Consider the following 16763-nt stretch of genomic DNA (forward strand, 5'->3'; position numbering starts at 1 on the left):
TCAGATTAGTTTGCGCTGAGCCATGAGAGGAACTCCAGTGTTTCTTTTTGTTTGTTTGTTTGTTTTCAGTGATATATCCAGGAGTGGAGCTGCTGGATCATATGGTAGGTCTATTTTTAGTTTTTTGAGAAACTTCCATACTGTTTTTCACAGTGGCTACATCAAGTGTACAAGGGTTCCTTTTCCTCCACATCCTCACCGACATTTGTTTTTTGTTTTCTTATTGATGACAGTCATTCTAACAGGTGTGAGGTGATAACTCACTGAGGTTTTTATTTGCAGTTCCTGATGATTAGCAATGTTAAGCATCTTTTCACGTGCCTATTGGCCATCTGCATTTCCTCTTTAGAAAAAAATGTCTATTCAATTCTTCTGCACATTTTTAATTGTGCTGTTTGTTTTTATAATGTTGATTTGTAATGAGCTGTTTGTATATGTTGGATATTAATCCTTTATTAGTCATATCATTTGAAAATATCTTCTCCCATTCAGGAGGTGGTCTTTTCAATTGGCGGTGGTTTCCAGGCATAGTTGTACCTCCAAACAAGGTAAACATCATATGGACCAGAAGTGGAAGAGAAACAATAAGGGCACATGAAACCACAGACCTCCTGGGCTCTAGCTTCTAAAACCAATAAAGGAAGCTCATGGGAGAAAAATGGAAACCAAAAAGACCTTCCAGGAAGTAAGGGATAAGGGCCAAGATCCCCAGCTAAGGGAGCTTCCTTGTGTTTAAAAGAAGGCTAAACACAACTGTGATACTCCTGAGGCTACGGTCTGCACAAAGGTTTGTGCCAGTGATGGTGGACTTGGTAGTGATAAAATAGAGACTGTCAGGTAGACAGGCTCTCAGCCAAGCCCTCTGCCCAGTATGATGACTGAATCTCTACTCCCATGGAACAAATCTTCAACATCTGATTTTGGACTAGTGCTATTTTTGTTCAGGGTGAAGATAAATATAAAAAATGCTAGATAGGAAGCTAAGAGCACTGAGAATGAGAGAAAAACATTCCTCACATCTGATAATTTCATCACTTAAAATGCAAATACAAAGAGGAACAACTGGTTAATGAATTCATTCCTGCACATCAATAGAGGTAAAATGAAACAAATTAGAAAATGTGCCTGAGATCCTCCAAGAAGTGCAGGAAGGATAACATACATAAAACAAGGATTGTGAAACAAAAATATTGAGATATGAATTGAGAATTGTGGCTATGAACAAGCAATTCTAAATTTTAGGGTTGAAAAATATAGTCACAGAAATTAAACTAAAAAGTAAACAGATAAGATAAACTTGAGATGTGCCAAAATCAAAGACAAAATTTGTAAATTGGAACATAGCACTGAGGAGGCACCACAGAGAGATGAAGAGGTGAAAGATATGGATGAGAAATAAATATAAGCATGTAGAATTGAACAGAAACATTTGTGGGTGCTTGTGTTTACATGTGCATGTGTGTATATTTTTTTTCCTCAAAGTAGAAAACAGAAGAACTGGCAGAGAAAAAACACTTGAAGAGATGATGACAAGAAATTTTTCAGTATTTAAGGGTCAAATTCTCAGATATAGTAATAACAAGTTTAGGAAAATAAAAAATAAAAACACAGTCTTAAATGCAACTAGTGAGAAAGACAAATTAGCAATAAAGCAGTAATAATCAGATTAACAGCAGAATTTCATCAGCAACAAATGATGCCAGAGATAGATCTACAAAGAAAAAAACGCTGTCAAAAAGAATCTTGTATACAGCTAAACTACTATGTAAGACTGAGCGTGAAATCAAGATATAGTCAAATATACATAAACTATGAGATCTCTAGTACAGAGCTAATTTAGCAAGAAGAAATACAAACCAAGAAGGAAACAGAGAGATCCAAGAAGCAAAAAAAGAATAAAGAAAAATTAGCAAACCACTTTGATAACTAGTGAGTGGTTAATTACCAAATGACAAAAAACAAACAAGTAAACAAAAAAACAACTCAGTGGTAAAGAGGAGAAGATCCAAAATTCTACACAATAACTAAAAATTAATAGACCTGGGGAAAGGTCAAGAGATACGAAATATGCAATAGGGTCTTTGCCTTATTCTTGAGAAGGACAAAGACACTAAATCCCTTCATTATTGTTAGAAAAAGATAAAACGTATTTGTTAATAATGTAAGTAGAACTACTTAAAAATATAAAATATAAAATATCGATAGCTTCCAAACAAGTATAGGAAAAATGTATATAAGATAGCAGTGGTTGGAAGGGGGCTTGGAGAAAATGTATCAATCTAATATAAAGCAGAAAATGAGAAAATAGAGTATATAGGAAATGACATGGTAGAAGTGAGTCCATATATTTCAATAATCACAATAAATTTTAAAGGTTAGTCTTCGTGTGGTGGGTCGAATAATGGCCCTCCAAAGATGTCCATATCCTAATCCCTAACATCCGTAAATATGTTGCTTTACATGCCAAAAAGCACTTTCAGATGCAAGTAAGGATTGTGAGATGAAGAGATTATCCCAGAGGACTGGTGTGGTCCCAATGTAATCACAAAGTCCCTTATAAGGAGGCAGAGAAGAATGGAAGCAGAGCTCACAGACCAGCAAAGATGCTAGGCTTTGAAGCTGGAGGAAGGACCAAAGAGCCAAGGGATGGATGCAGGTGGCCTCCAGAAGCTGGAAAAGTCAAGGAAACAGATTCTCCTCCAGAGTCTCAAAAACACACGCAGCCTTAAAACTATTTTAGACTAGTAACCTTTAGAACTGGAAGATAACAACTTGTTACAGCACCAATAGGAAACTAACATAATTGTCTGTTAAAAGAGTCTATCACTAGATTTTTAAAAATACAGCTATGTGGTATATGAGAGATTCTAAACCAGTCAGCAAATCAATACACATCAAAAAATCCTAAAAATAAGGGAATGAAAAAGATGTACCAGGCAAATGTTAACTAAAGGAAAGCTGATGTAGGAGTATTCTTGTGGTGCAGTGGGTTAAGGATTCATCACTGCTACTGCAGTGGCTCTGGTTGCTGCTGTGGCATGGGTTTGATCCCTGGTCTGGGAACTTCCACATGCTACAAAAGGACAAAAAATTTTTTTAAAAAAATAAAGAAAGCTGATGTAGCATTATCTCTTTCAGACAAAATAGAATTTAAGTTAGGAGGCATTAATAGGGATTAAAATGGACATTATATTATGAAAAAGGAATAATATATCAAAATACATGTAAGTCATGAATTTATATGCACCTATCAACATAGCTTTGACCAATATGGACAAAAAATTGACAATTACAAGGAAAAATGGAAAAGTGGGAGATTTTGATAAAATTAAGAAACTGTTATACAAATCATTAAAGCAGTAAAAGATTTGGAAAATACAATCAATAAGTTTGATTTAATACAAACATACATACAGACAGATGGTTAGTCTGTTACATTCAATAATGAGAGAATCTATATTCTTTTTAAAGGTCACATGAAATATTCATAAAGCCTACCATAGCTATGTCACCCAAAACACAAATTCAAAGACTACATGTCATTCAAAACCATGTATTCCAACTTCATTACATTTAAAACATATTTATTAAAATTCTATTAAAAGGGAAAATCTTAAGAACTGAAAATATATACCCATATATAACTCATATGTTAAAGAGAAAAACACAGAGGAGGTTATCAAATATTTATAACAATTAAAAGCACTACAGATAAAAATGTGTGCCATGCAGCTAAAATGTTGCATAAAGAGAATATTTATAAACTTTAAATGCACTATAAAATTAAGATTTAAAATATGCAAATTAAACATTCAGATTAAGGTGCTTGAAAAAGAACAAAATAACTGTAAAGAAAGGAGATGAAAAAATGGTGAAACTAAGAGCAGAAATTAGTGTATGAACATTTTGAAATCATAGAAAATATGTGAAAAAAATTTTATGCCAATACATTTGTGAACTTAGATAAAATAAAATTTTTCTAGAAAAATTTAAATCTAAATAATCATTATAGAAAATGATTCATTAGTTAAAATTTCCTTACTAATTCCCAGATACCTTCCACCCTCAATAAACACACCAAGATCCTGTGATGAAATGGCTTTATCCTTAAGGGATGGATCCTACTTTATCTGAAGTAGATAAGATCTCTTCAAAGATTAGAAAAAGAAGTAAAGCTAACTCATAAGGATACAATATTCTTGATATCAAAACCAGAAAAGTGCAATGTAAAATAAAATGTAAACAAACTGATGCAAACACCTAAATAATAATCATATCATTAGTGTACTCAAATAATAGTATATTACAACTCATTGAGTGACTTCATCCTAAGACTGTAAAGGTGATTCACAACCAGAAAATCTATTAATTTGATTCATCATATTAACAGATTAAAGGAGAAAATCGTATCATCTCAATAGATATAAGTGCATTAAGTTTCAGTACATGTTCATGGTAACAGAATAGGGATGGATGAGAACGTCCTTAATGTGACAAATATCTACCAAAAACATGTAGGAGATATTATGCTTCAAGGGAGACATCTGAAGCTTATTCATTACGTCAGGAATAAGACAGAGATGTTCACTCTCATTCTACTATTTAATACTACATTGAAGATCCTATCCAGTGCAATGAGTCAAGAACAAGAAACAAGGTACAAGGACTGGAAAAGAAGCCTGCAGATGAGAGTTTACCAACAATGAGAATTAAGAGCTGTGCAGCAAGACTGAAGTCCAATACAGATGAATATACAACATTCAGTAGTGTTCCCATACATGATTAATATCTAAATAGAAAACACAATGAGACTAAGGTACCATTCACAAGAAGGAACTTGGAAGAGATGACAAAGGCTGTGGAAAACTTTATGAAAGGACGTGAGAGAAATCTGCATGGATATTCAGACTAATTTTTAGCTGAGTACCTCTAGTGTTTGTTTTCTAGTTGCATTAATTTGTTCACTTATTCATCATCCCTGTGCCTTCATCAGTAAAGTAGAGCAAATAGAGCTAACAATAAAATCCACCTAATCAATTTGTTGAGAATTACATAAAGTATTGCATACAAAGGATTTAGAACAGTGACTGGTACCTGATAGATATTAGCTATTATTGCTTTCATTAAGCTGTATCGTTGAAGACAGTGGGGGTACTGACACTGGAGTAGAGGAGAGGAATATAATAAAATACTCAGAAACATACCCAGGTGCATATCAGATCTGGAGTATAACAGAGGAGGCCTTAGAAATCAGTGGAAAATGAACTGTGAAGTAACTGGTGATGGAACAATTGGCTTTTTATGGGAAAAAAGACTTCACTTACATTATAAATAAAAATAAATGTATAGCTGATTAAAGGGCCTAAAATTATTTAAATAGAAGAGCAGGGATATATTTCTTAAACCACAAATAATGCAAAAAAAAAGACACAGGAAAGAAAAGATTCATAAAGTTGACATCAAAATTAAAAACATCTATTAAAAAATTCCAAACCATACCATAAGCAAAAGGTTAGTATCCACATGTTTAAAGAACATCTATGAGTAGATATTTCATAATAGATAATTGAAAAGAGGATACCCAAAGGAAAACACTCTCAGCCTCAATAATAATAAGGGAAATATAAATTAAACTGTATTTCATTTTCAATCTAGCAAGAACTTGGGTCTGATCACTGTAAGTTTTAGCCTGCTAGAGAATAAATACCTCAAACACTCCTGGAAGGGCACACTGACATAATAACGTTGCAGAGTAATTTGATAATATCTAATGAAGTTGAAAATGCACCTGTAGATAAATACCCTATCTATATAAACCCCCAAAGTATATGTATCTTGCATACGTACACAGGGAGACATATATTCTTTTCACTGAAAGACTGTTAGAACTCAACTGCCAACTATTTAGGCAAAGAAATAAATATACTACTGGTAAACTGAATACACACAGAAGCTAAAATAAATTAAACAGATATTTATATATTAACATGGATAGGTGTTAGATACATAGTCTTAAGTCTAAATAACAAGTTGCAAGGAGTTACATGCTCTGGCGCAATTTATATACATTTTAAAGTAACAAAATGCCACTATGTATTATTTATGAAAATATATACACCTGAAATAAAATATAAAAAAACATGGCTTAGACACACATCAAATCCATAATAAGGTTACCTCTGAGGAAAGAAGGAAATTGGACTGGCAAGGAGAATATATAAAACTCCAAATTTAATATTTTATTTCTTTAAAATAAAGGATTTGAGGTAAATGTGGGAAAAGGTTAATGTGTGTTAGACTTTGGAGTCAAGAATGCATCTAGATTTTTTTTTTCTTTTTTCTTTTCTGTCTTTTTGTCATTTCTTGGGCGGCTCCCGCGGCATATGGAGGTTCCCAGGCTAGGGATCGGATCAGAGCTGTAGCCGCCGGCCTACACCACAGCCACAGCAAGGCAGGATCCGAGCCGTGTCTGTGACCGACACCACAGCTCACAGAAATGCTGGATCCTTAACCCACTGAGCAAAGCCAGGGATCAAACCTGCAACTTCATGGTTCCTAGTCAGATTTGTTAACCACTGAGCCACCATGGGAACTCCTAGAATTTTTCTGTATTAAATAAATATACACAGTTCCCAACCCCGAGGATCAAACATTTCTGTGGTGGGACAGAAAAGGACTGAACTAAAATTCAGAAAATCTGAGTATGGCAGAAGGGCTGCCATTCTTTTGCTGGGTAACCTCAGGCATTTCTCTCAACCAAGAGACCCTTAGTTATCTGATCTGCTGTAAAGGGGTGCTGCAATCCTTGGGGAGTGGGTATGTGTTGTGGACCCAAAGCATATGTGTGCTATGGCATAGATCATATTCAACATAAGAATTTAGCTGTGAGCTAAAAATCTTATATCATAAATGTAATGTCTTAGAAAACAAAGCCACTCTTTTGCAAAACCCATCAGAAACAGAGAGAGAGAGAGAGGCATAACAACTGCAGTTGGTCTCCAATTCATGCCCATTTCTTTGCTTTTTCGTTATACCTTATTTCTTACCCACTGACTGCCTTCCATAGAAGTAATGGTTCACCCCCCAGGGCAGAGCTGATCTACACTGAAGGCTGAGAAACAGCTCATTCTATCTATCTGCTCCTCACATATATTGTGAGGTGTAATATCTTAAGAACATCATCTATCAAACGGTCTTGAAAAATTATTGCTTCTCCTTTAGAAATCTCTCTAGCACAGATTCTCTAATACAGCAAGTGCCCCCAAGGGAGGACCAAGTTCTAAATCTAAAACGTGAGCTTCAGGTATGCAGAATGGTGACATGCGTGAGGTACAGCCATAGACTTCAACAAACCAGTTGCTGTAACAAGTCACAAAGGAGCTCTCTGGAATGGCTACAATTCCACCATCTCCTTAAAATGGACAGAGTTCAGCACCAAAAGTCTGGATCAATATGAAATGCCTGCCAATATCCTTTTGGGTTTGCCTATTTTGTTAAAATACGGTTGTAATTTTAAACCTCTTTTAAGAGCTATAGTAGTAAACAGTCTTCACATACATTTATATATGTGAATTGAATGTTTGGCCACACCATATTACCAAGTATCCTCAAAAAAGTAGGAAAGTTGGAGTTCCTGTCATGGCTCAGTGGCTAACGAATCTGACTAGCATCCATGAGGACACAGGTTCGATCCCTGGACTTGCTCAGTGGGTTAAGGATCCGGTGTTGTTATGAGCTGTGGTGTAGGTCGCAGACGCAGCTCAGATCCTGCATTGCTGTGACTCTGGCGTAGGCCTGTAGTTGTAGCTTTGATTGGAACCCTAGCCTGGGAACCTCCATATGCTGTGGGTGTGGCCCATAAAAGCAAAAAAGAGAGAAAAAAAAAGTGGGAAAGTAGATATGTCTTTATTTCAGATATACAGTGGGAGGAATTATGGTTGGTTGAAAAATGACTTAATGGAGATGATATGTATACATACATTTAAATACATCTCTGAATAAAAAGTGTCCTGTCCTTTTGTTTATTTCAGAAATCTTCCATAATTTCTTCTTCTATCCTTTTTTAGAAAAACCTGTTCTTCTAGGGGTGTCTGCCTTTAATTATTTGTTGTGAACATGAAACCAAAACCCTTCACCATTTCCAAGTACATGTGAACAACCACTGATGACACGGAGTTAGGCATTGCAGTAGCTCAGTGGAAAAGAGCACAGGCTCAAGTCAGACCACCAGGGTTAGAACCAGCCTTTGCCACTTAGAGGTTATGGCAATTTGCTTTCTTGTCTGTACCTCTGTTTCTACCTTGTTAAAATGGGCATTACTATCTTTTTTTTTTTTTTTCCAGCTGCACCCATGGCATATGGAAGTTCCCAGGCCAAATTCTTAACCTGATACACTGGGGATCCAATTGGCACCTCTGTGGAGACAAGCTGGATCATTAATCCACTGTGTCATAGTGGGAACTCCAAAATGGGCATTATTAAAACAGCATCTTCCTGACAGAGTTGTAGTAAATGAAATGCTGCATACAACGTTGCAGAGAGAACCAAGTAAACACTAATCATAATTAATGTCATTATACTGTCATCATAATTGCCAGGTCTGCTGCTAGGTGCCAGGAATTTAAAACAGAGATGTTGTCATTTGAGGGAGACAGATGCAGAAATAAGTAAATATAGAAAGGGGGGAAGTCTTTACTTAAACCAGGAAATGATCCAATGGCTTAGGATCTGAAGGAGATGCGAAAGCCTGATGATCACGGTGATGCCACATCACTGTGTGTTTCGATGGCAAATGACCAAGAAAATGTTTGAAAAGAACCATGCCTGAATGAGACATCAGAATTCCTGTTTCCTGGATCCTCGCCACTCTAAAGATCGAGCTACAGAGGCCTCTCCCAGAGATCACAGTGTGAAAAGGCTGCTGTGAAGATGTTTTATGGCATCTGACTCCCAAGGTGCCACTGACATCTGAACACAAGTTCTTGAGTTAATGGTACCCGAGGCTGAATCAGAGTCAAGGGTAAATGAAAAAGAATTTCAACGGCTTTCAAACAAGTGCTGAGCCATACACTTGCCCCACCAAGCAAAGGGCATCTCTGCAAAGGTGGCATCTATCTCCAGCCCAGTGTTGAGGTCCCAAAGCCCAGGGGAGACCACCATGTCCTTGCCCCCATTTCTGCTGTCACTCAGAGAGAGGGAATCTATCTTCCTGAAGAAGTGCTGTGTGTACAAGCAGAGCTCACACACTCTTGCCAAAAGGGCCTTTCTATTTTCTGGTCTCATATTCTGATAGTTTCTACCCCATCCAAACCGGAGGTGACTTACTCTATTGTTTGGAGTTCTTCAGCTTAATCCAAGTAAGTCAGCGTATTCGAAACCTCAAGGGTAGGCTGGCATTTCAGATAATCTAAAGCAAAGTATGACAAACGGCTGGCTGGCAGTGGTGCTGCATCTGGGGAGGGTGGATGTGTTGACTGACAGCCAAAAGAGGAGAGAGAATGACCCCTCCCCTTTTAGGGCACCCAGCAGAAAAGAGACCTTCCAGACCCAGATTTGTAGTAATAAAAGAAGAAATGAAGAATGCCCTTGGCCCTACTTATACCTGAGTGAATGAAAAATTAAATGCAATAATTACCTGATCACCACTTGCCTGAGTCCTGAGCACCAGGCTTAGGGAACAAACAACTATTAATTGAAACTCTTTCCTAATGTTTAGTAATGTCTGTAGGAATGAATTTAAGGTTCAGTACTGGACATCAAGTTGAAATTTAATAAGTGGAATTTCAATTTTGTTCCACTATAGTTAATTCCTAAGTTAGTATCATTCAATTTCTATAATAGTAACACATATAGTATTTACTAGGAAATGCACCAAAAACCTAGGTCGAAATATGAAAGGTATTTAATATTCACCTATGAGAACTACAGATGAAACTACTTTCATGCTAGAAAGATAATCAACGCTATAAACACTAGTTTTCCAAGAGAGGACTGAGGGAAGAACACATCCTAACAGTAGATCATTTATATCACACATTGGGTTGCTTGGAGCTGGAGATCGCAGTTTTAAGATGCTATTAAAGAATCAAATGATGGAATGATGAAAACTTTTATGGAAAAGAAAATGTCCCATTTTAACAATCAGCTAAAAAATTCAATATATATACTATATCAGTTTAAAAAAACCCAACAGATCCTTGATGTGCTTTTTTAAAAAAAATTACAATGTACCAAAAGTTGCCACAAATAGTGAAATCTGGGGACATCTGAGAATGTAATCCATTGGGACGCTTCTGTGTTACCTCTCATCATCCAGGACAGGTCGGCTGAGTCCTTTCCTGTGATCTCTGCACATACAAAACTGGACCAGAAGTGATGCTTTCTAAACAGTATCCTGTGCTTCCACCAAACACACCATTGAACTCACTGGATAAAGACTAGAGAAGATACCTTTTCTGAAGGATTTTTCTTTGAAACATTATTGTTTATACAAGATCAATACGGCACCAGAGCAAGAGAGGACTTATATCTGAACCTCTGAATCTCACGTTAAAAAGAACAGTGCCTCGAAAAGATACATGTACTCCGATGTTCGTTGCAGCACCATATACAATAGCCAAGACATGGAAACAACCTAAATGTCCATTGACAGAGGAGTCGATAAAGAAGATCTGGTACATATTCACAACGGAATATTACTCAGCCATTAAAAGGAAAGAAGTAATGGCATTTGCAGCAACATGGATGGACCTAGAAATTATCGTGCTAAGTGAAGTCAGTCAGACAGTGAGACACAAACATCAAATGCTATCACTTACATGTGGAATCTAAAAAAAGCACACAATGAACTTCTTTGCAGAATAGGTATTGACTCACAGACTTTGAAAAACTTACGGTTTTGAAATGAGACAGGTTTTGGGGGGAGGATGCACAGAGGGTTTGGGATGGAAATGCTATAAAATTTGGTTGTGATGATTGTTGTACAACTATAAATGTAATAAAATTCATTGAGTAATAAAATTAAAAAATGAAAAAAAAAAAGATCAGTGACTGTACAGGAAATGGCTGCCCTTACAAGGAATAATGACAAATGATAATAAAAATAATGATTTCCAGGTCATATGGTAGTCCCATATTTAGTTTTCTAAGGAACTTCATACTGTTTTCCAGAGCAGTTGTACTAATTTACATTTCCACCAGCATTTGTTATTTGTTGACTTGTTATTGATGGCCATTCTGACTGGCATGAGGTGGTAGCTCATTGTAGTTTTGATTTGCATTTCTCTAATAATTAGTGATGTTGACCATTTTTTCATGTGCCTGTTGGCTACCTGTACACCTTCTTTGGAGAAATGTCTATTCAGGTCTTCTGCCCATTTTTCAATTAGAGGGTTGGGTTTTTTGCTATTGAGTCATGTAAGTTTGTATATTTTAGAGATTAAGCCCTTGTCAGTTGTGTCATTTGAAATTATTTTCTCCCATTCCATAGGTTGTCTTTTTTTTTTTAATGGTTTCCTCTGCTGTGCAAAAGCTTTTAAGTTTGATTAGGTTCCACTGGTTTATTTTTGTTTTTATTTCTGTTGCCATATGACCCAGCAATCCTGCTCCTGGACATAGATCTAGATGAAATTTTCATTGAAAAAGATACATGCACCCCTGTTCACTGCAGCACTATTCACAGTAGCCAAGACATGGAAGACTCCTAAATGTCCATCAACAGAAGAATGGATCAAGAAGATGTGGTATAGGAGTTCCCATCATGGCTCAGTGGTTAACGACTCCGACTAAGAACCATGAGGTTGCGGGTTTGATCCCTGGCCTCGCTCAGTGGGTTAAGGATCCTGTGTTGTTGTGAGCTGTGGTGTAGGTAGCAGATGCGGCTCAGATCCTGTGTTGCTAAGGCTGTGGTGTAGGTATACATACACAATGGAATACTACTCAGCCATAAAAAGAACAAAATAATGCCATTTGCAGCAACATGGTTGGAACTAGAGACTCTCATACCAAGTGAAGTAAAGAGATAGACCAATACCATATGATACCATTCATATCTGGAATTTAATTTATGGCACAAATGAACCTATTTTTAGAAAAGAAACTCATGGACTTGGAGAACAGACTTGTGGTTGCCAAAGGGGAGGGGAAGAGAGTGGGATGGACTGGGAATCTGGGGTTAATAGATGCAAATTATTGCTTTTAGAATGGATAAGCAATGAGGCCCTGCTGTATAGGACTGGGAACTATATCTAGTCACTTGCGATGGAGCATGATGGAGCATAATGTGAGAAAAAGAATGTGTGTGTGTGTGTGTATGTGTGTGTGTGTGACTGGATCACTTTGGGTTTTTTTGTTTTTTTGTTTTTTGTTTTCATTTTGCCTTTTCTAGGGCTGCTCCCATGGCATATGGAGGTTCCCAGGCTAGGGATCTAATTGGAGCTGTAGCCACCAGCCTGCGCCAGAGCCACAGCAATGCGGGATCCGAGCCGCGTCTGCAACCTACACCACAGCTCATGGCAACACTGGATCCTTAAAACACTGAGCAAGGCCAGGGATCAAACCTGCAACCTCATGGTTCCTAGTTGGATTCGTCAACCACTGCGCCACGATGAGAACTCCTGGATCAATTCGTTATGCAGTAGAAAACTGACAGAACACTGTAAACCAACTTAATAGAAAAAAATAAAAATCATTATAAAAAAAGAAATATCTGACAAATGCAAACACTAAATATCAGCACTCATTCAAATATCAATGATTTGGGACTAGGGCTATACTATTTAAAATTTTATATTTAAATTTGGAAAACTTCTAAAATCTACAATGCTTTCAATTACTGGTTTAGAAGTTTCTCGTTTCTACCCCCAGATGATATATCTGTTTAAAAAATTAGCTTACAGAAGATTAGTAGACTAAATGTCACTATAGATCGCACAGAATTAAGACAGACTCATTTCTAGAACCATCTTAGATCCTTGTATCTTGGTTTTGTTGTGTTCTTTAATTTCTACTTTTGGCAACTACCAACTATCTTGTTAGACTTCCTTATAAACTATAATAAAATGATGCCAGAAGGAAGAGAGAATAAAATAGAATAAGCATACTAATAAATAGCCCAAATAAACACAAGGAAGCATTTTAAGTTATAGAGACATTTAAAAAGTGGGCTCAGGAACAGTTCAGTAAGGAGATCTCTGAAGCATCTTCCCGAATTGGGATTAGAGTCAATATATTTGCTTATTACCCAACTACATGCATATCGTGCTTCTTAATCAACACAAGGATTATTATAAAGAGGAGGTGGGGATGAGAACATAGTTTGTTGTGGTTGAACGATGTAAATCTCTGCTTCTAGTGATCATTTTCAAAGTTGTGTTGCTAAAAGAAGGCCACTGCCTATAAGATACAGACAAGCCATGTTTTCACTATGTTTACTCACCATGTGTGCCTTGAATAATGCGGGGATTAAGGACTGGTTAGAGAGGGTGAGGGTCCTGAAGGAGTCCTTCAGGACGTAGATATTGCCAAAATCAATTTGAGTGGGATGTACGTAGACAACTGGGCCTTCTCCGATGCTCTTTACATGGCAGACCTGTATTGCATGTGACAGAAAGAACACAGGAATATCTGAAAAAGGCTGGCCTTTAAAACCAAGTTGAAACAGAATCTTCTAAAGCACCCCTGGCCCCTTATAAAAAGCGGGGAGGTAAAACTGTGCTTATTAGAACTGACATCCCTTCTCCCTGTGTTGTCAGTGGTCACAGGGATGGCCATGCTGATCAGACCTGGGAATCCAGGCTGGAATTCCTCCCTTCAAAGGATGAACCACTTCCTTGGGTCAGCCCAGAGCCGTGCACCAAAGGTAAACCAGAAGAATGGTCCTCACAACGGCCACCCAGCACTCCAGCCTCGAGAACACCTATGGGTTAAGGGCTGGCACATCAGTGTTGGATGCAGCTGGACTGAGTCCCAGATCTCTTGCACCAGCAACATGATAAGGCCATCTGCAGCACAATGTTGTGTGGGGTGGGGACTGAAACCCACTTGCTTTGCTCCCCCTTAGCCAGGCACCATGTCTGCCCAAGAAAGGGAATCATTTTCTTTCATAAAGAGGTCCTGCTCAGCAAGCAACCTCTCACATGTTGCACCCAGGTAGGTGCAGCGTAGGCTAGTAGGAACTTGCACTGTAGCACTTTTGGGTGGCCTGCCTTAATGATGCTGCTTTGCAAATGGGTGGCTTATCTATGGCATCTTATATGGAAGAAATAAAATCAAAATCCTAGTTCATTATACTCTCTGAGCTTCAAACAAATGTATGCTGATATCACCCAGCTTCTAAGTAAACCCATGGCTAGGGATTCAGAGCCTGCTGGGCGACTTCCTTCAAGATTCAAGAGTCATCCTTTGATTCGGCCTAAATAACAAAGAGCTTTCTGTATCTCTCTCTCCCCAGGCTTGGAGAAAGACTACTCTCTCAAGACTTTCAGTAAGTCAGTTTGGGATATACATCCAATTATATAATATGTCACAGCATATAGTTGTATATATATCCAATAAGTTATAGGAAAAGATGTGGTGAGCAGTGAGTGAAACCCATCTCAGAGCCCGCATGTAGCAAGCCAGAGATACTCCGCTTTGTATGAGGAACAACTGAGGAGGCTGCAAAACATACAGATGTGCTGGCCCTCTCCTCTCAGAGATTCTGATTTAATAGGTCTGGAGAGGGGTCAGGTGCATCCATGTGTGCAAAAAAATCAATTGCTATAAAGCACCATTTTTAGCTGTGTTTAAAACAGATTCCTGAAGTAAGAGCCCTGGTATTTTGCCACTAGACTGAAAATGAAAAACTCTAGTACCACAAACAAGTAGAAGATATGCAAATATGGTGTGTGCCTTATATGCAAAGGGCTGGAATGTCTGACAAGAAGTAATTATAACTACAATTCTAAAAACGGGCTCTTACCATAGGAGGGTCCTGGCTCCCGAAGATGGAGATGTAAACTATGGCCTTGCATTTCCCAGGGATTTGGGTCTCCAGGGCCAGAGGGATGTGAACGGTGCTGTGGGGGGGGATTATCCCACAGGGGGCGGCACTAGAGAGCAATACGGAGGCAGGTCCTCATATATCTGGTAGGAGAGAAAAGCCAGAGCGATAAGCAAGCTTGGGGGACAGTATGAAACCAAGAGTGTGTTAGATTATTTTGAAACAAGCATTGCCCTGAGTTTGTGGAGGGTCTAGAGAAATGTAGCATCATTAAGGCAAGTGAATGGGGATGAGCACCCCAACTCAGCCAAAAGGAACTCTAGCTAAGTGAGGTGTGCAAAAGCCCCCAAACCAGTGTGCGACCCAGCAAAGCACAGAAATTATCCACAATGTGAGTTAGTTTGGGCTGTTCATGCCTTCGTGCTTTATTCCCCAACCACCTCACCCCTTGTGCTCCAGTAGTGGAGGTTGCTGAACACATGACCCTGCTTCCACCTCCAACCCTTGGCATGTGTGGACGCTCTTCCTGGAAAGCCCGAACCCTCTGACCTGCCCACACACTCATCCTCATACCCCAAGGGAGGCCCAGTACTCCTTATTTTGGGCGCTACCTCTGTCCCCAGGGAGCATCCTGCAGGGGAAACAGGTAGGAGAATTGGATGGACAAATGGATGAATGCTGCCTGTTGTTTATGAATGTATATGCCTCAGAACCCTGCTCTGTAGCATATTACTAAGATTTTATGCAACAACAAATAAAACTTTTAAAAATCCCATGGCCAGATAAGTGGAAGCAATTCTGGAAAACACTTTTCAGGGCCTCAGCTCCTGGAGGGAAGGGCAGAGCGTGCAGGTTTCACCATCTGCAGCACCCCATGGTCTTTCCACAGCTGGTCTGGTCTAGCATGGCCTAACCTGACCCCACATCCCTCTGTAGCAGCGCTCTGCCCAACCTTCCTGGACCCTGAGGCCAGAGGAAAAATCAGTAATACTGATTCCACCTTTTCCTAACGTTTTAATATTTTTACTTAACATGGATTTTTTTTTTGCATTAGTTTTAATTTCTTCAAGTGTGACATGAAAATATCTGTCTTGATTACAGAGCCTTTTGGCTCCCCCCTAAAATCTGTGCTCCAGGGAAGTACATATCACCCTTTTCCCAGCCCAGCTGTGCAGAAACAAAGCAACCACTTCCCCATCACCCAGGTGATGCTCTGAGTGCTGGAGAGGACTGTGTCCTGAGCAGGGCTTAGCCTATTCAGCTGCTGAACATCTGAAGGTTAGAAAAGTTGTCTCTTGTCACCTCCATTCTCGGCTTCTGCTTTTGTCTCAGAGAAGCCCACAGAATAATTCAAATTCCCTTTTTTCCGCTATAGCCCTTTGCCTAGTGGTAGCTATTTCTTCCTAGCCAATTCTCTGTTCCAGATTAGACACTGTGCGTGCTCCTCATACGACTTGGATTTCTAGATGATGTAGACTGACATTCTGGTTACTCTAAATACGATTCTTTTTTTTTTTTTCGAGTTTCCGTTTAAAAAAATACTCTGTCAAGATCTGAAGGCAAGGAGTTCCCATCATGGCTCCCGGAAGCAAATCTGATTAGCATCCGTGAGGATGCAGGTTCAAACCCTGGCCTCAGTGGGTTAAGGATCGGGTGTTGCCCTGAGCTGTGGTGTAGATTGCGGACGTGGATCGGATCTTGCATTGCTGTGGCTATGGCGTAGGACAGTGGCTACAGCTCTGAATTGACCCCTAGCCTGGGAACCTCCATATGCCGCAGGTGC

The 16763-nt window shown here is 38.7% G+C and overlaps 1 protein-coding gene across 1 annotated transcript in view; it reads right to left on the bottom strand.

The window, feature by feature from the left end:
- The window catches only part of HYDIN (HYDIN, axonemal central pair apparatus protein), a 412515-nt gene that overhangs the window by 182565 nt on the left and 213187 nt on the right, over positions 1 to 16763 (bottom strand). Inside the window, 3 exon segments of the mRNA XM_021093814.1 lie at positions 13436 to 13588; positions 14960 to 15102; positions 15105 to 15123. Of these exon segments, the coding sequence (XP_020949473.1) occupies positions 13436 to 13588; positions 14960 to 15102; positions 15105 to 15123 (315 nt within the window).

Source organism: Sus scrofa, chromosome 6 (assembly GCF_000003025.6).
Source record: "Sus scrofa isolate TJ Tabasco breed Duroc chromosome 6, Sscrofa11.1, whole genome shotgun sequence".
In the NCBI taxonomy this organism is placed as follows: domain Eukaryota; kingdom Metazoa; phylum Chordata; class Mammalia; order Artiodactyla; family Suidae; genus Sus; species Sus scrofa.